Source organism: Sinocyclocheilus rhinocerous, unplaced genomic scaffold, assembly GCF_001515625.1.
Source record: "Sinocyclocheilus rhinocerous isolate Xijiao unplaced genomic scaffold, SAMN03320098_v1.1 scaffold659, whole genome shotgun sequence".
In the NCBI taxonomy this organism is placed as follows: domain Eukaryota; kingdom Metazoa; phylum Chordata; class Actinopteri; order Cypriniformes; family Cyprinidae; genus Sinocyclocheilus; species Sinocyclocheilus rhinocerous.
In genome coordinates, this window is record NW_015652995.1 from 2,143,837 (window position 1) to 2,171,113 (window position 27,277).

Below are 27,277 nucleotides of genomic sequence, written 5' to 3' on the forward strand. Positions count from 1 at the left end.
TTAATAACTTCATATATTTACTGGATTTTGGTAATTGCAGCATATGACAAAAACATTAATGTGTTCTGCTACTGCTATTTTAATTTCTTCAATGTGTTGGGAGTCCCTGCTTATGCGCAATGTGAACGTGTACGGGTGATTGGAGACAAAATAAAAAAAAATTATATATATATATATAGATTTCCCCAATCCTACTATGTGCCCTAATAACTCTAGACCAGTAGGTGGCGGAAGGTTGGTTTAAACAAAACATCACCAGAAGAAGACAACGAACTGAACTTCAGAGTCAGATCGTGTTTGAAATGTGTGCTCTTTGGACTTGGATTTATGTTATGAAATTATAGTATCCTCCAGTACTGAAGGACACCTTTGATTTCATTCAATGGCTGAACCTAAAATGCAATCTCTGAAAAATCTTCTGATGTAGAAAGTCTATTTGTCTATTTATATATTTGTCTATATATTGTAGATTCATGTCTATTTATTTCCTGAGTGCAGTATGTGCAATTTTTCTTACAATGTTAAATTGTTGATTTGATAGCATGCCTAAAAAGTAATGACTTGAAGTAACATTGTTTTATTAAACAAATAAATGCCCTATTGTTGTGCTAACAATCTGTTTTCTGTCTTTGTATTAACAACTTTAAGTTTTGAGTACAGCTTACTTGAGAAATTTGAGGCAATCAGTTTCCACAGATTTTCCAAGTAAGTTCAACTCATTACTTTTTACAGTGATTCTTCTCCTCACTTCTTCACCTCTCAAACTCAGGTTGGATGGGGGCCGACGGACATTTTCCAGGTTTCTCCAGAAATGTTTGATTGGGTTCAAGCCCAGGCTCTGGCTGAGATTCTGAATGCTCTGGAGTCTACGTTTTCATTAAGGCTATCTCAGTATTTTGCTGTGTTGAGCCTTACTTCTACTCTTACGAGTCCCCCAGTCCCTGCCACTGAAAAACACCACCACAGCATGAGGCTGCTACCAGCACACTTTACTGTTGGGATGCTACTCTGCAGGTGATGAGCAGTGCCTGGTTTCCTCCATACATGATGCTTGGAATTGAGGTTCATCAGACCAGAGAATCTTGTTTCTCACAGTCTGAGAGTCCTTTAGGTGCTTTTTTGCAAATTCCAAGTGGGTTTTCATGTGTCTTTTCTGAGGAGAGGATTGAGTCTGGCCATTCCGCCATAAAGCCCAGATCTGTGGAGTGTTGCAGTGAAGTTTCTCATATCTCCATATATGATCATAGAGCTCAACTAGAGTGGCCATCAGCTTCTTGGTCACCCTAACCAAGGCCCTTCTCCATCAATTACTCAGTTTGGCCAGGAAGCCAGCTCTAGGAAGAGTCCTAGTTGTTCCAGACTTCTTCCATGATGGATAATGGAGGCTACATGCTTCTTTGAACTTTCAATGCAGCAGGATTTTTCTGAACTCATCCCCAGATCTGTGGCTTGACACAATCTTGTCTCTGAGCTCTACAAGCAGTTCTTTTGACCTCAGGGCTTGGTTTTTGCTCTGATATGCATTTTCAGCTGTTAGACCTTTTATTGAGAGGTGTGTGCCTTTCCAAATCATACCCATTCAATTGAATTTGCCACAGGTAAACTCCACTCAAAATTAGGGCTGCACGATAAATCGCATGCGATATTTAATGCGCATCTTGTCAGTAAAGCCGCTTCTGTAATCAGCGGTAAATTTCCATCACGTGCGGGATGTATATATTTACACAGCATTTACTACACAGAGCTGTTGTTCACTGACAAGCTGCGCAAAAAATCGCGTGATTATGAACGTGGTTTTGCGCAGCTTGCCAGTGAACAACGGCTCTGTGTAGTAAATGCTGCTCAATGTGAAAGCCCGCACGTGATGGAGATTTACCGCTGATTACAGAAGCGGCTTTACTGACAAGATGCGCATTAAATATAGCATGCGATTTATCGTGCAGCCCTACTCAAAATGTAGTAACATCTACAAGCGATATGAATGCTCCTGAGCTAAATTTCAAGTGTCCCTGAAAAAGGTTTGAATAAGGTTTGAATCTTTATTTAGCTGCCTCTCTATAAAATCAGTCTGCCATCAAAATCAAACCAGATTGCTAAAAGCTGTTATTATACCAGAGAATGAATGATATATTTTAGTGTAGCCTGCATACATTTCTTGAAATTATTTTTTGGAACAGCAGCTCTCTGTATGTTCACACAGGATGTTACATGTGGCACAAATGAAGTAACCAGAGCATAAACTTGATTTCAAAGATTTCAAAGAGTGGCACAGTTCATCTCTCTTCAGTGGTTCGCTGTATGTGCTGCATGACAACCATCACAAGGTGGCACCCTTGAGCATGTGTTGTATCCATCTTCATTATATTTACATTCACATTACATTTACATTTAGTCATTTAGCAGGCACTTTTATCCAAAGCAACTTACAAATGAGGACAATAAAAGTAGTCAAAACTAACAAAAGAGCAACAATATATAAGTGCAAATGACAAGTCTCTGTTAGCCTAACGCAGTATACGTAGCAAGGTGTATATATATATATATATATATTATAATATATATATATATATGTGTGTGTGTGTGTGTGTGTGTGTGTGTATGTGTGTGTGAACAGATGTGTTTTTAGTCGTTTCTTGAAGATGGTTAAGGACTCAGCTGCTCGGATTGATTTGGGCAGGTCATTCCACCAGGAGGGAACAGTTAATGAAAAAGTCTGTGAAAGTGATTTTGTGCCTCTTTTAGATGGCACAATAATACGCCGTTCACTAGCAGAATGTAAGCTTCTAGAGGGCACATAACTCTGAAGTAATGAATTTAGGTAAATGGGTGCAGAGCCAGTGGTGGTTTTGTAGGCAAACATTAATGCCTTGAATTTAATGCGAGCAGCTACTGGTAGCCAGTGCAAATTGATGAACAGAGGTGTGACATGCGTTCTTTTCGGTTCATTAAAGATTAATCTTGCAGCGGCATTTTGGATTAATTGTAGAGGTTTGATAGAAGTGGCTGGAAGACCTGCCAAGAGAGCATTGCAATAGTCCAGCCTGGATAGAACAAGAGCTTGAACAAGGAGTTGTGTTGCATGTTCTGAAAGAAAGGGCCTGATCTTCCTAATGTTGTATAAAGCAAATCTGCAGGACCGGGCAGTTTTAGCAATGTGGTCTGAGAAATTCAGCTTATCATCAATCACAACTCCAAGGTTTCTAGCTGTTTTTGAAGGAGTTATGGTTGATGAGCCTAACTGGATGGTGAAATTTTGATAAAGTGATGGGTTTGTTGAAACCACAAGCAGTTCTGTCTTAGCCAGGTTGATTGGAAGGTGATGGTCCGTCATCCAACAAGAAATGTCTGTTAGACATTCTGAGATGCGAGCAGCTATCGTCGGATCATCAGGATGGAATGAAATGTAGAGTTGAGTGTCATCAGCATAGCAGTGATATGAAAATCCATGTTTCTGAATGACAGAACCTAGTGATGCCATGTAGACCGAGAAGTGAAGTGGTCTAAGTACTGAGCCCTGAGGCACCCCAGTAGCTAGATGTTGCGACTTGGACACCTCACCTCTCCAAGATACCTTGAAGGACCTATTTGAGAGGTAAGACTCAAACCACTGGCGTGTGGTTCCTGAGATGCCATTTTCCAATAGGGTTGACAGGAGAATCTGGTGGTTCACCTTATCAAAAGCAGCAGACAGATCCAGCAAAATAAGTATAGAAGATTTGGAAGCCAATAATAATTATATTATAATAATAATTATATCCAGTAAAGCTTCCGGGCTGTAACACAATCTGAATTAAAATACGAAACTACCAAAATACAACCAGACTACAACGATCTTTTAATTTTAATTACAAATACATGTAAAATAAATATATTCATTTGTAGATAGATAGCCTAGCTAGATCGTAAGTAAAATATAAATATCAAGGTTTTTTTTTTATTGTGTGCTCTTTTACATTTACTATGCATCATAGGGACTTCAGTAAACTTACCAAAAAATTTAACTGAATTTATGAAATTATTTTAATGAAATTATATTTAAATAATCCGACTGTGAAAATGCTAATTATATATGCAACATTCTTAATCCTCTGAAGAAATATAAGGAACTTTATGAACCATTGGAATATGAACAATATGAGCAATTGGAAACATGGCACAATTGTTTTTTATTATTTAAGTAACACTTGGGCGTAACCTCTTGGGCGGCAAGGAACAGCTGTCACAGGAACTTCTGGAACTACGATGACTAGTGCCTGGGCATTTTGGGACAAGACGTGGAGGGCAGCTGAGTGAAGAAAAACTGGGAAAACTCTGTCTTAAACCATGAATGAAGAAGGATTTCATCCAATCCAATCCAATCTACCAGCTTGGATTCTGCTGCAGGAGACGCTTAATCAGTTGGGAGCATTCTGTGCAGAACAATGGCAGAGAAGAGATGGGAGTCAAGTTATAACCTTGAACTTTATACCTGCTGTCTTTATAATAAGCTGTAAGATTTGAAAATGAAAACCTCTTGGATCAGATATTAATTTTCCAGCCTTTTTTGTTCTCTTTTGAATGAATTTTATCATTTGTCACAACCGATCGCCACCAGCAGGTCATTGGTTTCTGGAAAGCACTCCCAGTGACCATATACTAGCAGGTTTCCCGTGGTACCTGCCCTCCATGTCCACTCAGGTGGGAAGTATGCTGGTGTGCCTGAAGGAATAACGAAAATATTTAACTAGTCACTAGATTTAAATTCCTAAACTACAAGTTTGATGCATAATGCATAACCCAGAATATGTCATATCCAGATTCTCTCAGCAGATCCCCACACCTGAAGTCAATCAGTTTGACTTCAAGTGTTTCTGGGTTGATCAGCAGGTTGTCCAGCTTAATATCGCAGTGAAAAACTCCACGGTGATAGCACATGTGAATGGGCCATGGGCCATGTCCTTGTGCTGCTCAAAAAGTCCACCTTCACACAGTAAGATACTGGTAAAATTGGCATCGGTGCATCCCTAGTAAACTTACCAAAAAATTTAACTGAATTTATTAAATTATTTTAATGAAATTATATTTAAATAATCCGACTGTGAAAATGCTAATTATATATGCAACATTCTTAATCCTCTGAAGAAATATAAGGAACTTTATGAACCATTGGAATATGAACAATATGAGCAATTGGAAACATGGCACAATTGTTTTTTATTATTTAAGTAACACTTGGGCGTAACCTCTTGGGCGGCAAGGAACAGCTGTCACAGGAACTTCTGGAACTACGATGACTAGTGCCTGGGCATTTTGGGACAAGACGTGGAGGGCAGCTGAGTGAAGAAAAACTGGGAAAACTCTGTCTTAAACCATGAATGAAGAAGGATTTCATCCAATCCAATCCAATCTACCAGCTTGGATTCTGCTGCAGGAGACGCTTAATCAGTTGGGAGCATTCTGTGCAGAACAATGGCAGAGAAGAGATGGGAGTCAAGTTATAACCTTGAACTTTATACCTGCTGTCTTTATAATAAGCTGTAAGATTTGAAAATGAAAACCTCTTGGATCAGATATTAATTTTCCAGCCTTTTTTGTTCTCTTTTGAATGAATTTTATCATTTGTCACAACCGATCGCCACCAGCAGGTCATTGGTTTCTGGAAAGCACTCCCAGTGACCATATACTAGCAGGTTTCCCGTGGTACCTGCCCTCCATGTCCACTCAGGTGGGAAGTATGCTGGTGTGCCTGAAGGAATAACGAAAATATTTAACTAGTCACTAGATTTAAATTCCTAAACTACAAGTTTGATGCATAATGCATAACCCAGAATATGTCATATCCAGATTCTCTCAGCAGATCCCCACACCTGAAGTCAATCAGTTTGACTTCAAGTGTTTCTGGGTTGATCAGCAGGTTGTCCAGCTTAATATCGCAGTGAAAAACTCCACGGTGATAGCACATGTGAATGGGCCATGGGCCATGTCCTTGTGCTGCTCAAAAAGTCCACCTTCACACAGTAAGAAACGTTCCAAGACCAGGATGTAGTGGTTAGGCTGGTCCTGCTGCCAGTCCAGCAGCCAAATGAACCCTGGAATGTTGGGGCCCATTTTAAGCAGAAATTAAAAGGCTGACCTCTAATGGAAGGGGTAAGGGATGAGCAGGCTAGAAAAAAAATTATGATTGTTAAATGGAGGAGCTTTCTGAAATAAGGACAAATGTTTTATGTTTTAAATTTAAAGCTGTGGAAAAAAAAACATTAGCGGGCATAGACGACTTACAATGATTATGTATTCCTTGTTCTTTAGCTTTCTGGCCATTTTCACTGGACAGATTGAGATAAAACAATTTGCTATAGTGAGTTAAAACAATTAAGTATTATTATTGTTACTATTTTAGTTGTTTATATTAACAATATTTATATATTTTACATAATATATAAGTGGATTTGATAAGGACAGAGGGAGATAAAATAATCTGCTATAGTGAAATAAAAAATATTACTACTATTATTAAACAATTAACATTTATTTCTGAAATAAAACGATTTGCTAGCTAAATATTGTATGTAAAATAATGAAAATAATGATACCTCAAGACCATCCAAGTGTTTCCCTTCATAGACTGCGCCGTATCTTGAGGATCACCGAGCATGGCTCAAAATGTCTATTAAAAGATAAATAATTTTAGTTAACATGAAATTTCAAACACTGACAGCGGTGTGTGCAACTGGTCCAGAAGGGGTTTGGAGCTGATTTGCAGGGGAAAGGACTTCAAGACCCCTGAAAGCTTGGTCCTCCGCTTGCTGACCCAGACTCAGCTTCTCAAAACACTCCTTCCTCGTATCAGTAACTAATAACTTTTGCTTTATACTGACACGCCTCTAGGTGTCACAATACGACCACATCAAAATATTGAGTGAACCTTTTTTGTATTGGCATCCCTAATAAATAATCTTGGCAAATGATCCATGCCTACTGTGAAGATCACAAAGAAAATGTGTTAATATACATTATGTTTAAACATATGTTTAATATGACTGAATCAACCTGCTAAACTAATAAAAGTCATTTTAAGTGGTTAAAGTAGAAATAACGTAGGCTAACAACTGCACAATATATTTTATTGTAAATTTGTAAAGTAACTATTAGTAGTAATACAACAGGCAGGTTGCCAAGTCTGTGGAACTGTTGCAGATGGTAAGTGGAAACAAGTAATCTGGCTACTATTTTCTATGGACACACAGGGAATTTACAACTGAAGTAGTATGTCCACAGAAATAACACAACCACAGTAATTCCAAGCAGGATAGATATAAATAAACAATCACAATAAATAAATAAAATAAAATAAAAATAAATAGATAATCAGTATATATTGCAATTTAAATAATGTAAAGAGTTTTAAGACACTCTTCTTTCAGTGCTTTACGGATTAAAATAAATTATCAAGTCATTTTTAAATGCCACAAAACGTACAGAAACTTTAACAAATCTACATTTGTGTAAATAAAGCCTACCTAACCTATGGATAAGAAGCGGAACTGTATGCGTTTATATTACACAGACCTGGCAACCCACAGGCTATTCTGCAACAAAGAATCACACAAATAGCAGAATCGAATAAATAAATAATCTTTGAAAGACATGCATAGGGAACATTCAATATATTGGAACACCAAGCACTACAAAACAAATACAGACAAGTGTTGACTAAATCTGTTTTGACTAAAAATTACAATTATTATTATTATTATATGATATCTCAAGAGCGTGAGCAATGATTTTCTCTACGTTTCAGGATGATAGTCTGTATTGTAAGGAATTTATCTTGTTTTTTTTTTTGTCGGCCAACCTGCACTGAAAGCCAAGCGCAAAGTTAGCCTTCCCCTTTAATCGCCTTTTGCCCGAGCTCTGATCGCTACAAAGGGAGGACAGCGAGGAGGGAATATGAGGTAGACGGGACTTTACACGGGAATAATGGCGGCGCCGCTCCGGCGGGACACCTTACCTGAGAACTACTGTTATGGGGTGTGCAGCGACGGCAGGGTCTTTTTCATAAAGTGAGGATATATGTTTTATATGGCATTAGAAAGAATTTCTCTCTCATACCGTTCGAGTGTTTCCCAGCCAATTGCATCGCTAACAGGTGGTTTGTTTTCCTGCCAGCGATGAGACGAGAAGCACTTCTTGGCTTCATCCCTGCACTGGTGAACCTGTCAATTCTGGACACATGATCCGATCCGGTAAATGCATTTATGCTTCCATTTAACTTTAGAGATTTCAGTTTTTAAGTGTTATTTCGTGGTGCATACGCATTAAAGAATAAATGAATGCTAAAAGTTTCGCAAACGTGCTATTTTTCTTGCCTCCTAGATCTACCTACAGGTTGGGAGGAAGGATTTACGAAGGAAGGAGCGAGTTTCTTCATTGAGTAAGTGGATGTGTTTACAGTAATTACACCTCACTGCGGTCCTGTAGTGCGTCAGGTGAATTACAGGTCATAAGCGGGCTTAATATGGCTGTGCTAGTAGTCTTGCTCCTGATCAGGAAAGAATGAATAGTGAGAACTGTGCATGAGGGGTATCAAAGGTAAGAAACATGCATCGTTATTGTCTTTGAAGCCTGGCATTGAAGAACAAAGTCTTCAGAACAGAACAGGTGTACACGCCCCTTTCAATTTACAGTTGATGTCTCATGCTGGCTTGGTCTCAAAGCCCGAGCTAATTCCACGAAATGCTGTTTAGATGAAGCTGAATGTCTTTCAAGGATGCTTTATGCACACACAGTAAGAGCTTAAGTGTTGAAAATGGTAGAAACTAAAGTTTCAAATACTTGTGCGCTGTATACCTAAAAATATCTTAAGTGTAAGATTTTTGTTATACTGTGTACATGCATTATGAATATGTAAGTTATTTTGACCTTCTGCTATTGCATGTCTGAAGGCATTTGCGGCATTGGTTCTTATGCAGGTGTTTGTTTGCAGCAGTCGAACAGATTTAGTGATACGTTATAGATCAGTCAGTGGTTCTCGCTAATGTGGATTCCTATTGAAATGACTGCATTTATTTTTGGCCGAAAATTCCCCTCCCCATTGTTCAACACAATTTTCAAAGGCCGCCCATAGAAGGTAAGATAGTTCCTTCAGTAGTTCTGCTATAATTATGAATAACTATGCTATAATTATTTTATAAACAAAAGTTAAAGATTAATTAATAATAATAATATGAATTTCATTAATATTAATTTTTATAATTTTAAGTCATCCTGCAGCCTTCTTGGAAGTTTGCTGAGGCCCTCTAGTCCAGTCCTCTGATTGAGAACCTCTTCTATAGACTGACTTGGCCATAGCAGTGCATCTCGAAAGAAAAAACCCCTAAAATTATAGTCTCTTTTTTGGATGTTTGTGTTGGCATTGAGCCCTCATCTCATATTCGGATCTGTGCGAGGTGTGTGTTTAATCTGGCTTGTAGTACTCCACATTTGAATCTCAATCTCTTCCAGTGATTTCTCATATCCTCAGAGTTGGCTCAGGGTCTAAGGATGAGTGGAAGAAATCTCTGAATAAACATAGTTGGAGTCACTGTCAGGCTGTCTAGATTTTAAAGGGGTCATATGATGCTTTTTTAAAGATCATTATTTTGTGTATTTGGTGTAACAGAATATGTTGACATGCTTTAATGTTCAAAAAACACATTATTTTTCAAATACTGTACATTATTGTAGTTGAAGTGCTGATTTGGGGATGAATTTGGCATTAAGCTGAAGGTCACATCAGCACAGATGCAAAGATGATGATCATATACTTGCAGTCGAAGCTGTGATCTTGAATATGAAAGAGCGAAAGACACTCAGATAACGCCTTTGTCTGCAGGACTGTATGTATTTGCTAACAAATCCAAAATGCATCACATGACATTCACGTGCCAGTCTGTTTGAGGATCTTGCATGGGTGGAGCCTGTTTGATTAAAGACAAACAGGATGCAGTAGTGACTTCCTAATGTAGCTCACCTGACTGACTCTGAATAGTGTGACTTTTAATGTGATTAGGGAACACAAAGTTGAATGAAACTAAAAGACACAGGGGTTGGACAAAATAATGCAAGCACGCATTATGATAGGGGTTAATATCATTTTGTGTAGGCTTAAATAAATAAAAAATTTTTTTGCAATTATCGTTTATTTATCTTTTCGTTACTCTCTGGGTTGTCTTTCAGTATATGTATTCAGCAGTGTTTAGTACAAGTCGTGAGTGAAATGGGTAACTTCTCAGACTTCCAAAAAAGGCAAATCATGGGAACCCATTTAGCAGGAGCTTCTCTAACCTTAACAGCCCAATTGTTTAGTGTTTTAAGAACAACAGTCTTTATGATTATGGCTGTGCACACAAAGCATGGCAAGACTTTATCCGCACAGCAGAATAGCGGGTGAAAACTGAAAGTGAATGACAGGGTCCATCGATCACTAAGAAGGATTGTGTTCAAACAACACAGAACTTCTGTACAGCAAAGCTCAGTATTCACATCGAAGACCCTGTTTCCACAAAAAGCGACAACAGAGAACTTCACAAAGCCAACATCCATGAAAGAGCTGCAATTGAAAAACATGGTGTCATGATCATAAAGCTTGCACAGTTGGAGCACCAAGATGAACTTCAACATCTGCCCTGGCCAATACCTGTCAAACCACTGTGAGCAGTTTTAGAGAGAAGAGTGAAAAGCCAATTCCCTCTCCTCCAATATCTCTGAAGAAACGGTGAGATTTTCTGATAGACAACATTCAACTGGAGGCAATACAGAAGTTGTATGAATCTATTCTAAGAAGGTTGGAAGATGTATATATAAATACATAAATAAAGAAATGTTGCCTGTTTCGCAGGTGTTCACATTATTTTGTCCAACCTGTACCTGTGGATTGCAATAAATATAAACTGATTGAACATTTTCAATTAAATTTTCATTAAAAGCATGGGCCCACCTTTCAAGCAGGGACCAGAATATGTTGTGGCAGTATTTCTTTATCCTTTTATACATTTTTTTAACCTCTCATGATCCCAGACCCAACAGAAAATTAATCTAACAAACATTCAAGGGGTTGAATCAGGTTCATGGCAGAGAATTGAAACATTATGATCATATTTTCAAAAGCTATGGCTAGTTATACAGGCCGTCAATGACATTCGGGCATCCAGCAGCAGGAGTTGTGCAATAAAGAGGAAATAAACTTGTGATCCTCTGGATCAAGTAAATATTTAACTTTAGTTGCTGAAAGTGAGCTGTATTCTTTATGAGGGAATGCTGTCTTTACTCAGGGTTTGACATAGATTTAATATGTATTGTGACTGATGATCTGCCTATCTGCCGATTATTGTGGGGCTGAGAGATGGGCTCTGAAAAATGCTGGCAGCACTTGATGAAGCACATCTGATGCCTACTGTGCCTTGTCACCGCTGCCATAAATCCAGTGTTGTAACTTTCCTTGGGGGAAGAGGAGTCCCTAGTTACAATGTGATATTGAATATATATATATATATATATATATATATATATATGTGTGTGTGTGTGTGTGTGTATATATACAGAAAATGTGTGTGTGTGTGTGTGTGTAAATATACAGTAATATAAGTGAAATCATTTAAAAATATGGAGTTAATTTTTTTTAATGATTTTGAAAGAAGTCTCTTATGCTCACTAATTTTTTTCATATGCATTTATTTAATCAAAAATACAGTAATATTGTGAAATAATATTACCATTTAAAATAACTGTTTTCTATTTAAATATATTTTAAAAAGTAATTTATTCCTGTCAACCCTCTATGAACACAATTCTCATGTTCGTAGTAATTATTTTTTGTTTACTCACCAAATCAGCTTATTTTCGTAAAATACATTCATATGTTATATGATCTGAAAGTACACTTTTAACATCAATCAATTAAGCATTTTTAAATAAATGAATATTACTCACCCTAAACTATTAAACGTTAGTGTACTTTCTCTCCTTGCATCTGCCATCTTGGATTTATATTTTTTCCCCAGAATCCGATACAATGCATTATGGGACTGTATTCAGTGAAAACACCTTATTGCTACTACATGAACCTTTGCAGTAAAACTGCTTACTTTGCAATGTATTGACTCCCCCACCCCCCACTTGGTGTTGGTTTACGCTGATTCGTTTTTATCAGATAGTATGTTATGTAAAACAAGATTTTTTTTTTTTGATGATATCTGCACTATTTTATTTTCTCCATGCAAAAAAGATTAGGATTGGTCCTCATTGTTTCACCAGTTGGGCGAGATGCAGCAAAGCAATAATTGATTAAAGCCGTCTGTCTTGATTCAAACAACATTTTCACTTTCAGTGTGGAGAGATCAATTACTGATTAGGTCACTGTAATTTTGTCCAAAAACTACACATTTCATAAACGGAGCGCAGCTTTGCAAACAAAGTGCAGGCGTGCCAAAGGAACTATTTACTACTATGCTTCTCAAACAGAAATCTTGAATATCTTCAGTGCAAACTTTCCTCAGGAGCACTTATTGTAGTCTTTTGGCAGACTGGTAAACACCCATTAACACTGACTCCCAGTGTGCAGTGCACATCATTTTAGACTGTGGACCTGCCGTCTGAAGATGAGCCTAGCCAGTCTGTAGTTACCCTAACAGTCAGCAGGGGGTGTATATGGGAATCTGACTGTAGAAGAATACAGTGTATTCTCAATGAGTCACGTTTTTGGTTCTCAACAGGTTTCGATCATAATGTTATGGATATTACAGATCATTTCAGTTGTATAAATGTAGAATCATATCTCATGAGTGTAGTACATGCTTACCACAAATAAATAATTAATACTTTTTTCTGAACTGTTTGTGGTTGATTTCAAGCTCCATAGCAACTAAATGATTAATCATGCACAGCTTAGACCCTTAGGATATGAAACAAGGATGTTTCTCTGGCCTAAAGGGGGGCGTGAGCCAAGCAGCTCAGTGTGGTTCATATTAATGAATCTCTTGTTAAATAAATGATAAATGATAAAGATGAGTGAGCTTTCCTGAGCTATTACATATTAATGTGCCTCCAGGCTGTGAGAGTGGGAGAAATCCACTGAGCACATTGTCTTTGTAACTTGATTCTCAGATCCTGTCTTTACTGTAACACTTGATTTACACCTCTATCACCTAGGGAGTGTGAGAGTTACATTTGTTTTTTTCATTGTTCTGAGTTTGAGTTAAAGTCTGTGTGGACCTAGTATTTTTTTTAAACACTTGTTTGACAAGTTATGTGACCGTCTTGAAGAAAATTTGTAGACTGCAAGCACTGAAAGGGTTGATATTGAGAGATAATGAGTATGAGGAACATACTCATTATACAACACACTGTATTCAGTGGTTTTGAAGACAATTAGACATTTCAGACAATTCAGATGCGTTTATTTCCAATAATTCTTTCAGAAAGCAAATAACTGTCATATCGCAGCTTTTGTTAGGTCACTGAAGCTATGACAACTAGTTCCCATACAGCTATAACAGAAATACTGAGGATGAATACAGTAAATACATGTTCTTGTCATGAAACTGCACAGTAATACGAAGGTAGAGGATCCAAATGCAGTAGTTTATTGAAGGGGTAATCCACAAACGTAATCCATAGGCAGGCAAAGGTCACACACAGACAGGCAGCCCAAAAAAAACAAACAAACAAACAACAGAGTAAGGGGCTGAGGCAAACAGAGTAATCCAAAAAACAGGCAAAATAACAAGACCAGGAACCAAGACACGGGAGAACCATACAAGGCTTAGAATTGCAGTAATGACACATACAACACTTTGCAAAGAATGACAGTGAGAACCGGGCTTATATAGGGTGAGCTAACCATGCTAATGAGACACAGGTGTAAACAATGAGGGCTGATGAGACCGGGCAGAGGATTATGGGAAATGAAGTCCTTGATGGCGTGCCCTTTAGTGGACAACCAGGGCACTCCAGCTGGTGATCGTGACAGTTCTTTGGTAAATATATGCCTTTTCTCAGTGTGCAAACAAAATATAAGCTTTCTAATTCCCAGGCTGTCTACACTACCATTCAATTTTTTTTTTTTAACAAATTAATGCTTTTATTCAGTAAGGACACATTACGTTTATCAAAAGTAACAGTAAAGACTTTTACATTTTTACTAAAGATTTCAATTTCAAACAAAATCTGCTCTTTTGAACTTTAGTCATCAAAGATTCCTTAAAAATGTGTCATGGTTTTCACAAAAATATTAAGCAGCACACTATTCTCAACATTGATAATAAAAAAGACATGTTTCTTATTGGAAGCACTTCTGAAGGATCCTGTATAGCCGCTGAAAATTTAGCTTTGCCATCACAGGAATAAATTACATATTAAAATATATTCAGAAAGAAACAGTTATGTTGAAATGTAAAAATATTTTACAATATTGCTGTTTTTACAGTATTTTCGATCAAATAAATGCAGCCTTTGTGAGCACAAGATACTTTTTCTTTCAACTCACAAACTACCAGAAGTCTGCCTGCTGTCTGGCATCTTTTGATATAAGATCTGCATCTGATGTAAATATTTTAAAAAATCAATATTAAATTCATTACGCATCAGAACTTTAGACTGCAGGGGGAAAAGTGGGTATCTGAGGAAAAAAAACAGTCCTCAAACATACTTAATTACCTTTTGATAATGTTCATGCATTTATTTATAATTATAACATAATTATTTATATTCATTAAATATTTGAAAAGTAGATATTAGTTTAAATGTATTAGATATAAAAACTTTGGACTGCAGATAACAATGCTGGACATTAGGGGTGTCAAATTTTTTTTTCGAATTTCGAATATTCGTCGAATTTAAAATAAAAATCCACATTCGAATGCCAAAACGTTGCATTCGAATTTTAGGTGTGCGCTAAGGAGGCAGACTTATCAGTGGCGCACGAGATGCGATGACGATGTAAGTGTCATTGCATTTTAATGTTTTTGTTAACCTATCCAGTTGAAGCCACTAGATGCGGCGCTGCTGAATTGTTACAGAGAACTCTATTGAGCTAAATATGTATCATGGTCTTGTTTGTGATTGAAGATACGGTCAGAATTGTCCCCAGACTGTCTGATTGCATTGTAATAAATTCTTTGCTGCTATCATAGCTGTGCAAGACAAGACAATTAAAATGACCCACAAAAAGAGAGAGAGAGGGTCTGATTAGAATTTTTCCCCCCATCTTTTCAACCTTGTTCCATATCTGAAACTGGTAGAGGGCACTCCACCTCCATCTAGCAGGTCACCTTCTCCGGATTATCAGGCTCACAAACTGCACCACAGGATGCTGCTCTCTTTTACCTAAATCTCTATCTTACAGACCACAGATGGTGATTTCTGAATTGAAAACCTTCACAAAATGCTCTCTTTTGGCAGTGCATTATGACAGACAGTGAGGGGAAAAAAATTAAAATCAAACAATTATCTTGAATTTTTTTTTAATCACTTTTCAAGGTCAGAGTAAATATGATATATCACTTGTTAGGCACTAGTTTGATATGAGTTTTGATGTCTGTCTTTGTCTCACAGCATGCATGTATTCATATGGAACAGTGTTCTCTGTCATGTTTGCTTGTGATGGAGTTCAGTGGCTGTGGGCTGTGCGGTGGGTTCTGCAGGACAGAGCACTAGCCGGAGGTGGCGGGACAAAGGAGAAATTGAGAGGCAGATGAGGCTACTAGCTAAAGGCATGCTTTGTGAAAACAGGAGGCGTTGGCTTTCTGAACCCCTAGTGCCCTCACTGCAAACATTAGCATTGGCATCTTAGTGCAGCATCAGATCGAGTGTCCTGCCCTGGCAGACTTAGGCAGAGACAGGAGTTAGTGCGGACAGAGACGGGGTCGAGAATGGGGAACTGCTGTGGTTGTGAAGGGGACTCGGGTCATGAGACGGTGCTGGTCAGACACAAGTTGGCATGGCCGAAGACGGACAGGGTCATCTTTGAAATAGACAGGTACATGTTTCCGACACCGTTCTGATCAGTTTGGGAGATGAGCAGCTTGGCACTTATGTTTATCATTTAAAGGTATAGTATTGCATTCTGTGTGTACAAAAAAATTGAAGCACAACCAACACTGTTCTTGCAGTGTTTAGTACTGAATAGTGTGCTAGTGAAGTGAACTGGTTTCTGGACTACAGCCTGCTGGTTCTGTTTACAGTTACTTTTTAGGGAGGCAAACAGGATTGGACACGTCCAATAAATGTTATTAAGAGAGATGACTGGTCACAGGTGCACACAGATAAGTGAATATTGATTAAATGTTTTGTTTAGATATTACAACTCAATACTATTGTTGAATGGAATGTTATTTGTGCAAAAATCTGCATGCAAAAATCAGATTGCAAAATGGCTCTTAGAGTTCCAAAATTTCAGTAGTTGATACTAATACCTGTAAAAATTCATATATAAATTCTAAAATAATTTGAAAATTTGAATAATTAAAGAATAATTAAGAATAAAAAATAAGGAAAAAATACAATAGTGCAATCATTCAAATAAAGAAATTACAAGCAATAGAATAAATATAGAAATAATATATATATATATATATATATATGTATAAAAACAGCAATACACAGATACAAATTAAGTACACAAAAATTTAAATAGCTTTTCGGGTATCTACCGAGAATTCAAGTAAACATCCACATATTAAAGAAATTGTCCTGCCTGTTTGTATTTACTTAAGACAAACTGCTTGTGCTTACGTTAATAGCTCCTAAAAACAGCATTTGGAATTTGAGCATTCACCTGCGCAGACGCATCACTGCAAACAAATCCATATGTGACAGCATATGTGACAGTAATACAGTAATACATTGCTGTAATGCAGTAATATAACGCATTACTCACCAAATTTTGGTAATAATTTACCTGTTACAATCTCAATAACACATGTTACAACAAGGCATTTTAACCTGAAATTATGTGGTGTTAGTGCTTTAGGGAGTGATTGCCTGGAGCTCCGAAATCGGCATAGCAAATTTTCAAATAGGCGCTATCTTTATAAATAAACCGCAGATTTGAGTTTTAAGCAATTACATTCTCGCCTGAAAAACCCTTAAAACTACATTTCATGACTCAATAACAGTAATATTTAGAAAATTATGCGGGTTTTTGGGCAATGACGTTTCACAAGTCCACAAGAACGCATATTGAGAAACGACTATTGTCTGTGTGAAAATATAAAATGATAAAATACGCGGTTATATTTTTTTGTATTTGCGCACTCTGATGTAAATAAGCCCAACACTCATGGATTTCACACCAAGAATGGCGACTATAAAGATAACTATAGCGCTAACTATATTAGCATCCACACCAACACTTGATAACATTCTGTTTATTATGAGCGCACATTGCAGTTATGCTTGAAATGCTCCAGGTCTTTAAAGTCAGGTGGATTCTGATAGGTTGTCAATGTTTTTATCATTCATAAAATGAATTTATATTATTCCAATTACCGCTACATTCAAATGAAACTGCAAAAGTAGCAGCAAATTAATTTGCAATTCGTCTTTTATAATTAATCTGTACAGAATTTCTAGAACATCAAGCAATATGAGGCCAAAGATCTTGCTAATTTTGTTGTCCTGTTTGCAAATCTCAATAGCCTTATATAATCTATAGCCTTATTTGACGTTTGTTTTATGATAAAATGCTATGCAACATTAATGCTCTGAAAACTCTGGCCTTCTTTTTTACTGATCATCTTTAAGCCCTTGTTTCCATCCGAGATATTAATTTAAGTCGTTAATAAGGACAGAATGAGGCCTGCTGGTTCTTGATGTTTGCAGGAATGTAACACCTCACATGATTCCAGTGCAAAGCTGTCATGTTCAGTTATAGCTTTTTTGGATTGTGTTCACATTTGCTTTGAGAAAGCAGGGTTGTGTTAAGCGTAGAAAAACTGCACATTAATTTTGCCATGGGATGTGTTATCTGTGCATGTACTGGGAGCTTTTGTATGAAGACCAAACTACTGGAAGAATTTTCAACCTAAAATGGTGTCTGTTCTTTCTGCATTTTGAATTATTCATAATGATTTCTGTTTGAAGTCTCTTTGATAGCGCCAGGCTGTTTCATTGTTTCTGAATCATTAAATCCTGCCTTGCTACACAGAAAAATAAGGGCCAGAATTGTACCTTTTGGGGTACAACAGCTTGTCCCTGGAGCAGTACCCTTAAAAGGACATATCTGTACCTTTTTGCCCCTAATAGGTACATAATGTAATGTACATAATGTACCTATTAGGGGTAAAAAAGGTACAAATATGTCCTTTTAAGGGTACTGCTCCAGGGACAAGCTGTTGTACCCCAAAAGGTACAATTCTGGCCCCTTATTTTTCTGTGTGTAGTAGTACCCACTGTTGTACTGATCCAGATAATAGGGCAAAGTATTAAAACTACAGCAAAATACTGAATTTAAAACCTCACATCAGCAGCAGCAGAAGAAAGCAGGTGGTGTCAGAGGTTTGAGGTATCCATAATTTTTTGTATTACAGTTTCTATTAGTTGCAATGTCAAAATCAGGGTCGCTTGACAACCAAAAGATTTTCCTTCAAAATGAATATTTTGGTCTTTCTAATAAATGCTAATGTTACATACTTGTAGACTTAGGTTTTGTTTATAGATCTCTGTCAAGGTCCATTTATGTTGTGAATTGTTACAATGTGCAAGAGTGTTAAATGGAATTCAATCAGTTTTCACCACAGACAAAGCTCTTTGAAACCATGAAAGGGTAAATTAAAGGGTTTTCAATGTTTATGTAATTGAAGCTCTGAAAACATCACTTAGTTTGTTCACATATATCATGCCCATAAATTAAAGTCACTTCCCAGGGCTCAACTCCGGGAATTTTTTTCTACTCACCCAGTCTGGCCAGCGGTTACATTTTTTTTCTTGCCCTGCCAAAATTTTCACTGACCCTACAATCAATCAATCAATCAATCAATCAATCAGTCAGTTATTGTTTTCATAGCTTTTTACCCATCTAACTGTGTACTCTAAAAATAAACTTGACACCAAAATTTTAGATACCAGTAAAGTTTCACAATTCACGTTACCTGAATTCTCGATCCCACAGCAAAAACTAGCCTAACTAATGTAAAGTTATTAATGACAAGTGAACAGTCAGTAATAAAATAAGAACAAATAAACAAATTCTAAGCAATATCACTAATAAATACAACAGAATAAAGATACAAATGAAATAGGTTTTAGGTACAGTAGGTCAAACAGTGGCATTCAGGTACAGAAATTCAATAATCATATGTAAAATAACTACATATTCTTCACTGTAAATTAAATATGGATTAATCCTTGTTAAAGCTACAAACGTTATTCAGTCAAGAGGAGTGAGCGATTTTCTCTTTGTCTTTTCTCTGTTGTTTGATTAACATAAATGACAGAGAGAGCAGCAGGTACTGTATATTAGACTGTGGTCACTTTAAGACCTAATGCACAAATTCAAACTAATTAAACATCCGATTTCTTTCTCGTCTGTTTATGTCAACTACAATTCCGTCAGCTATCCAGAGCGTCTTTCACGCTGTCGGGCAGTCCTTATTGTTGAGCCCTATTTCCAATAAATTGGTTTGAAAGGTTGTTTACTCTTTTTGCTTAGGAATCAAATTGTGATTCCAAAGTGTGACCTGTAGAAATTTGGCCTGTTTACATCACACACTGAAAGAAAATCTTCCCCACAGACGCCTTTCATAGTGAGAGATTATCCCAATTTCAGCTTTTCAGTGAAGTGCATGGCCTGTGGAATGAGGATTTGTCCGGTCTGTGAACACTGATTTAGTGCATCCATATTTAGTTTAAAATTGAACCTTTGATGTTTTGACTGGACCCTCCATTACATAGAAAGGTCACGTCTTTTATTGAACTAGGTCAGTAAATGTTTGTTAAAGGAGGTAATGGAGGATAATAGAGGTTTAATGAAAGAAGATGATTGACTGACTGGTTCATGGCCCATTTTCATGGCCGTTATTTAAAACTTTTCACACACACTGACTGATATCGGATGCGCTGTAGAGGAATATATTCATGCCAACAAGCTAGTCTTGGGTCATTCTATTACATACACAAATAAGCAACACTGTGGGTGCAAGTCTTGAGCATTATACACTGTTTAATCAGAGGGAGTGTTTTCAAATAGTGAATACTTGCCCTTTAATTTAATTCTGAAACAGGAGTCTTGCTATGTCTCATGATATTCCTTAAAGAATTGTGATCACTGAATAAGAAGAAATAATAAGAAGAAGCAGATTTACATTTGAAGAATTTTAACATTTTACATTTTACAAACTTAGTCATTATTCATTCACTGATTATGATTTTGAAATTCAATGTCTGTTACTTGTTGTAATACATTAACCACCTATTTAATTTCATTGCATCTCAGCTGTAAGCTGATTCTAAATTGCTGTTGCTATTGATATTCCTGTCCAATAATATCTCTCTCTGTCTTGTACCATTCACAAGCATTACTGGTTTTGGAATACTGTGGTTAAGACCCGCAGGCTATGTTGTAGGATGTATTAATAGTAAGTTCTGTGCGTCTGCTGAGATTTGGAATAAAATATCTGGTTCATAGATACTCTTGAGATGGCAGTAAAGATACATACAGTAAAGCATAGATTAGAACAGCTGTACACAATACATTTTCAACATTGACAATGATAACAAATGTTTCTTGAGAATCAAATCAGCATATTAGAAAGATTTCTGAAGGATCATGTGACACTGAAGACTAATGGATGCTGAAAATTCAGTTATTTTAATTTGTAGTAATATTTCACTTTGAGCATAAGAGATTTCTTTCAAAAACATTTTTAAAAATCTTACCCACCCCAAACTTAGACACCTTGGTCTAAACGTGTATTACAGACTCAAAACATTTGAGTATTAGTGTATGTCTGCAGCTTCCTGTGGTATTATTTGTATTGTGAGTAAGGAGAAATTTTTACAAGGTATCAGTAGTTTTGAGTCAAAGGTCCAAATACACAAATGCTTTTTTCTCTAGCAGATATTTTTGTGAATTATTGGAGCATATTGCTTTCCTTAAACAATCTCTTGCAAGCCTGAACTCGTTCAGTGTACCAGAATAGTCTACACAAGGTCATAACTCTGTGAGCTTGGGTTTCTGTGTTGACACACAGAGAAAATGGTGGAAAGATTTATTGGGCAAATCCTTACACATCACGGAAGATGTCCCCTTGACTTTGATGACTGTATGTGTTGCAGACTGCTGTGCGCTGCTGATAAGCTGTATGTACGTCACTAATCACACACTTCCCTTTAGCAGATAGCATTCACCAGACCACACATTCAAATCTCATGACCGCACAATCTCACGTCTGTGATTAACATGTGCACAGCTTTAAGAAGAATCCATGACATAGAGGCGTGTTTGGTGCAGGTTCAGTCATGCTTATATTGGGATATATATTGGGACATATCGAATCATGAGGCATTGCATATTTACTGTACCACATTGTAGTTAGTTGCTGATATTCAGCTTTGGTTAGTGATCGAGGATGCATAATTGTGCCAGTCACTGGCTAGCCAGCTTAACCTCTGTGGCTTATTTAATGTAGCTCATTACTCTAACTCTTACTCACTGATTTAAATAAAGCCCTGTCAGCCCTTCAATTCCCCAAGGTGGGATTTCCATGTAATTGCACATGAAGAACAGGGTGATCTCTTCTCTTTAAAGAAGGATTTTTCAAATACACGTTTGTTTTGCTTCATTCCTAATTTTAATTTTAATAACCTTTGTTACCATGAAGGGTTACCTTATAATGAATATTCTGCCATCATTTACGCTGATCACCTATGTGTTATTTCGAATTCTGTGAATTTTTTTTATTTTTTGAAGAATTTTTTGGTCTAGTAAAGTGCTCTTTTCGTATTTGTTGTTTTCACCGAAAGTTCTGACAATTTAATTCAACTTTACATGGTCAAAAAAATATAAAATATAAAACATTCATGGATGAATCCTTCACAGTAAGTTCTATAATATGCATTTACAGAATGGATAGGGTAAATTTTCATTCCATGACGACTTTTAAGACGTCTAATGGTCTAGTAAAGTGCTCTTTTCGTATTTGTTGTTTTCACCTAAAGTTCTGACAATTTAATTCAACTTTACATGGTCAAAAAAATATAAAATATAAAACATTCATGGATGAATCCTTCACAGTAAGTTCTATAATATGCATTTACAGAATGGATAGGGTAAATTTTCATTCCATGACGACTTTTAAGACAACTAAAAAACTAGACTAAGCAGGAATGAATTCATGGAGGAGTTATTTTAATGCTTTCTTTGTGCTGACTCCAACTAAAAACAAAGCATATCTTGGGAGAAGACAGACTATGACTTATCTTCTCCTATTTTAATCACTGCTTTGTGGAGCCAAAGTTTTAGCGTTCACACAATTCACTTAAATTCACATTCAACTCCAGTGAAGGCCTAAATGAGATCATTTTCTAGTGCCAGCATGAAGCCTATAAAGATTGAAACTGTGATTACAATGCCCCTCACACTTCATTAACTGATACTTTTCTTTTCCTGTATTTAAAATGTTTTAAGTCTCGATGTAAAGGAGGTAGTGAAGGATTTTAAAAATATTAATAAGTATATAATATATAATATATAAGTATATAGTATATAATTATATAATATAAATAAGTATTTTGACATGCATCTGAGTAAAATAGATTATCAAAAAAAAATGTACGGGACATGGTTCCATCCATCAATTGATGATTGTATGGAGGCAGATCTGAATGCAAGCTCACAATCAGTTGTGAAAAGTTAGGGTTTAAGCTGACTAAATGATTGGAGAAGTCCTGCATACTGTCTGTCGCTTTGCCAGAAGATCGATTTATGACATTTTGATTAAAAATTACAAAGTATGTTTACATAGGAAGATAAATGGAAAAGCAGTGAAGTGGAATGCAAACGTGAACGGCCCCTTATACTGTATGTGAAAGCAGCAATTTTCAGTTTCAGCCTGGAATGCTGGGATTAGTATCCAAAGTAGACTTGAAGAGCACCTGTACCGTTTATTTATTCACTGAATAATGACATTTACAGATTATTCTCTCTGTCTTTGTCTCATTCATATGATATATTTCCCTTCTTGTGCTCAGTCTGTCTCTCCTCACAACAGCACTGCACATCCTGCCTAACAGAGGCAGGCAGAGATTCAAAAAGAGTAGGTTCGCTCTACACCCCTCCCTTCCTCTCTCCCTCCTCCCTGTGAGTGTGTGCAGCGGTACGTCAGAGCCGAAGACTGGTGTGTATGTGTGTGTGTGTGTGTGCACGCAGGCTGGTGACTGTGTGAGCCGGTGAGGAAACAGGAGCATCAGAGACAGGAGACTCCACACAGACAGCAAAATCCCGATGCTTACGTCTTTGCCCGCTTCAACGGCGGAACGCTCTGGTCTTACCTGTTCTGCGTTTTGACGGCCATGGAGCTCTGAAACATCTCTGCTGCTCTTTATTGAGAAACGGATGGGATTTTGATTCTGGAACTATTCCATTAGGGCTCTTCTCGGGACTCTTTCCTTTTACTCAGACTGATTCATTCCCTTTCCTGCAGTGTTTTCCTCTCCGTCATGAAACCTGAATTTACTGCTATTAAAATGAAAGCAGAACTGGACTTTCTGTAAGTGTCAGTCATTCATTTGGAAGTTTGGCACTTGGAGCTGTTTGGATTAATCATGTGGAGCCAGTCAGGATATTCCAACCACCAATCTCATCCTCCTCACCCCTTTTACCATGAACCCTACAGGTGGGTTGGCCTTCCTGTTTTATTTTAGATCACAATAGAGGTTAATATAAAGTATGTGAAGCTAGGATTTTGGCAACAATGTTTACAGATTTTGTGTTCATTTTCCTTTTCCTGTAATGGGGAATGTCCACAGAATGCTGCCGAGGGGTCATTTCAGGATGGATCTGCCTGACAGTTGATGCTGAAACCGTTTGGCAGGTTTTTGTTGGATAATACTAGATTAAATCTAAACCACGTGCGTCTGTAGCAGGGATTACGTTGAGATGAGAATGAATTAACTGCTTTATGTCAAGACACTGTGGAATTCCAACAGGTCCTGTTGAACTGGCAAGTCGAGCGAGTTCTGTGGAAGGGAAGACGTGATGCATGAAAACATGTCATAAATACTTCACTCGTTGTGGCTTTAGTTCCCTTCTATCTCTGTGTGAAGGTGTACAGTGTGCTCCTCAGTCTGACAGCATGCATGCCTCCATTTTTCATTGTCCTCCTGACTGAAAGTTTTGTATTTCTTGAATATCAGCGGCAGCATTCCAATCTTGAAGCCAAGTACTTCTGCAAGTGTGTTTACTTTCCTCATAACTTAAGAGTTTCCTAATAGCTCAGAAAGGACGGAGATTGTTCTTTCATTATTTACTCATTGCAGGCCCTTGGCTCGGATGCATTTCTCATGATTCAAGGAAAATACTACTGTTTAGTTCACTACTGTGGAGTTTGTTTGTATTTTAGTGTACTTTCAGAGGCACAGCAGGGGTTGCTTTATTATAGTCTGCTTTATGTTTTCTGCTGCATTGAGATAATTATACCAAACCCATTATTATGAGTTGCTTCTCTAATACTGCCCGTGTGTTTGCCTTTCACTTTCCCTCTCTATTTAATGGAAAACTCAGTATAACTACATTTGTTGTTATAAAACTGACTCCAATTAAGCAGGCCTACTTCTCTAGCATTTGTTTAACCAACATATGAGAGTGGCCTGCTTTTGACTCAACTGATAATGCTTTGCTGAAAATGTTTCTATGCTGATGTTGAGTAACAGTCTGTCTGTTTGGTCTTCTATGCTTGGTATGTCTGGTTGAGTGATTGTACTCAGTAGGCTTGCATGTAAAACATTGTAATGCATGCACGATGCAATTCAAAAGTCAGTGAATTTTAGGTAGCTTGAAATTGCAGAGATATAGTAAACTGAAACTCATAAGACTTATCTTAGTGCAACTTATTTCAGTTAACAACAGAATAACATAATAGGCTACACATTATACACTAGCCATTAAAGTGTTTGGTTTCCATTGTGTTTATAATCTCATAAAATCAATATCATAATGATCTGCTTTGTTAAGTGGTACATTTTTAGACATTTAGGCTCCAGCATCCTTGGACAAGCAGTTTGGAGAATTAATGAATTTGGAAGGCCTTAAGTTTTTATTGCATGGCTTTCCCTTTTTAAATTTTAAATTAAATTCCATTTTTGAATTGAGCCTGACTTCAACAATGGAAGGTAGACACAAGGTAGACAAGGGTGGTGTGGGGGGGGGTATGAGTGGTTATGAACGAATGAATGAAACGCATTTGTCCGTGTTTCACTCTGTCTCGAATCACACTCGTAGAAAGCGATTGAGAAACAGTGTCTCTTCCGCAGCTCGGTACTCTTACAACTCGTTTTTTTAGTCACGAGCAAGACTGTACGACATTCAAATGACATGATTTGACTGATTCTTACGTAGAATGGGCGACAGCGCACCACATTAAAATAAATAATCATTCATGTTTTCATAACCGCTGGCCGAATTCAAAAACGAAACTAAAATTAAATCATCTTTGAGAGCAAGGGGGCCCCCTGGTGTTTCGGGGGCCCTGCGCCGCTTGCGTATTTTGCGTATAGGGAGGATCGGCTCTGATAAAGTCAGACCATTCTGTTTTTGCTTCAAATATCTAAATTATACAGTCTAATTTACATTAAAAACTGCTCATGCTGCATGTACACTGCATATTTGTTTGGATTGTGATTAAAATCCAGTGGTTGCCCCTAGTTTTAAATTGAAAGAGCACAGACAAAGCTTTAGTTTGTTCATATTAATAGATTTCTTTTATTTGTGTAACTTACATGTTTGATTTGGGGTTTGTTTTAAAATTTCAAGTTAGCTTTGTTATATTTTAATTTCACAAAGAAACGTGCAGCAATAGCCTAATAAAATGACACCTTTTCATCTCACTGTATAATGTCTTCAATATCATTTTGTTAAAAAAATTGTGAGAAAATCGAATCGTGAAATCAAAATCGTGAATCGAATCGAATCGTGAGTTGAGTGAATCGTTACATCCCTATCCACATGGTTCCACTGTCTGTACAGGGCCAGAATAAGTGTCAGCATGACCACTTATTCAGCCACTGTGTGTCATTTATTTTTGGTTATTTGATATTTAGTTAGTTGATTTTTGGTACGTTTAGTTGGGCTCAGCAGATAAAACGTTGTAATGTGAAAACCAGAAATTGTTGCTATTAATTATTACACTGGAATACTCGATTCTGATTGGTTAATTGCAGAATTCTGCAGATAGTTAATTTTGCGTAATTGTGGCAATATTTAACTGACCATTTTCCCAGGCAGGTGATTTCTTCAGTTTCATGTCTTTGTTCTGTTTTTTCCCCCTCATGTAATAAAATAATTTTTAACTCAATATTATCCTCAATATTTAGGTAACACTTTACAATAAGGTTCCATTTGTTAGCATTAGTTAACTACATTAATGAACTAACAATGAGCGGTTGTATTTTTATTAGGGATGTAACGATTAACCGCGAGCCGGTTGAAAATCGATTCAAATATGTGATGATTCAAATCGGTGGAGATGCTAAACAAATCGCGATTCAATTAGGGGTAGGAGTTTATACACTGAACAAAATTATAAACGCAACACTTTTGTTTTTGCCTCCATTTTTCATGAGCAGAACTTAAAGATCTAAGACTGGGCTGGTGTGGTTACACGTGGTCTGCTGTTGTGAGGCCGGTTGGATGTACTGCCAAATTCTCTGAAACGCCTTTGGAGACGGCTTATGGTAGAGAAATGAACATTCAATTCACGGGCAACAACTCTGGTGGACATTCCTGCAGTCAGCATGCCAATTGCACGCTCCCTCAAAACTTGCGACATCTGTGGCATTGTGCTGTGTGATAAAACTGCACATTTTAGAGTGGCCTTTTATTGTGGCCAGCCTAAGGCACACCTGTGCAATAATCATGCTGTCTAATCAGCATCTTGATATGCCACACCTGTGAGGTGGATGGATTATCTCGGCAAAGGAGAAGTGCTCACTAACACAGATTTAAACAGATTTGTGAACAATATTTGAGAAATAGGCCTTTTGTGTACATAAAAAAAAAGTCTTAGATCTTTGAGTTCAGCTCATCAAAAATGGGGGCAAAAACAAAAGT

The 27,277-nt window shown here is 37.1% G+C and overlaps 1 protein-coding gene across 1 annotated transcript in view; it reads left to right on the forward strand.

The window, feature by feature from the left end:
• Nucleotides 1–7,891: 7,891 nt before the first annotated feature.
• Nucleotides 7,892–27,277, forward strand: part of LOC107715242 (pleckstrin homology domain-containing family A member 7-like) — a 100,666-nt gene continuing 81,280 nt past the window's right edge. Inside the window, exons 1-3 of the mRNA XM_016521322.1 lie at nucleotides 7,892–8,039; nucleotides 8,146–8,222; nucleotides 8,353–8,410. Coding sequence (XP_016376808.1) covers nucleotides 7,957–8,039; nucleotides 8,146–8,222; nucleotides 8,353–8,410 — 218 coding nt within the window. The 5' untranslated portion in view covers nucleotides 7,892–7,956. The remainder of the gene's footprint in view (nucleotides 8,040–8,145; nucleotides 8,223–8,352; nucleotides 8,411–27,277) is intronic.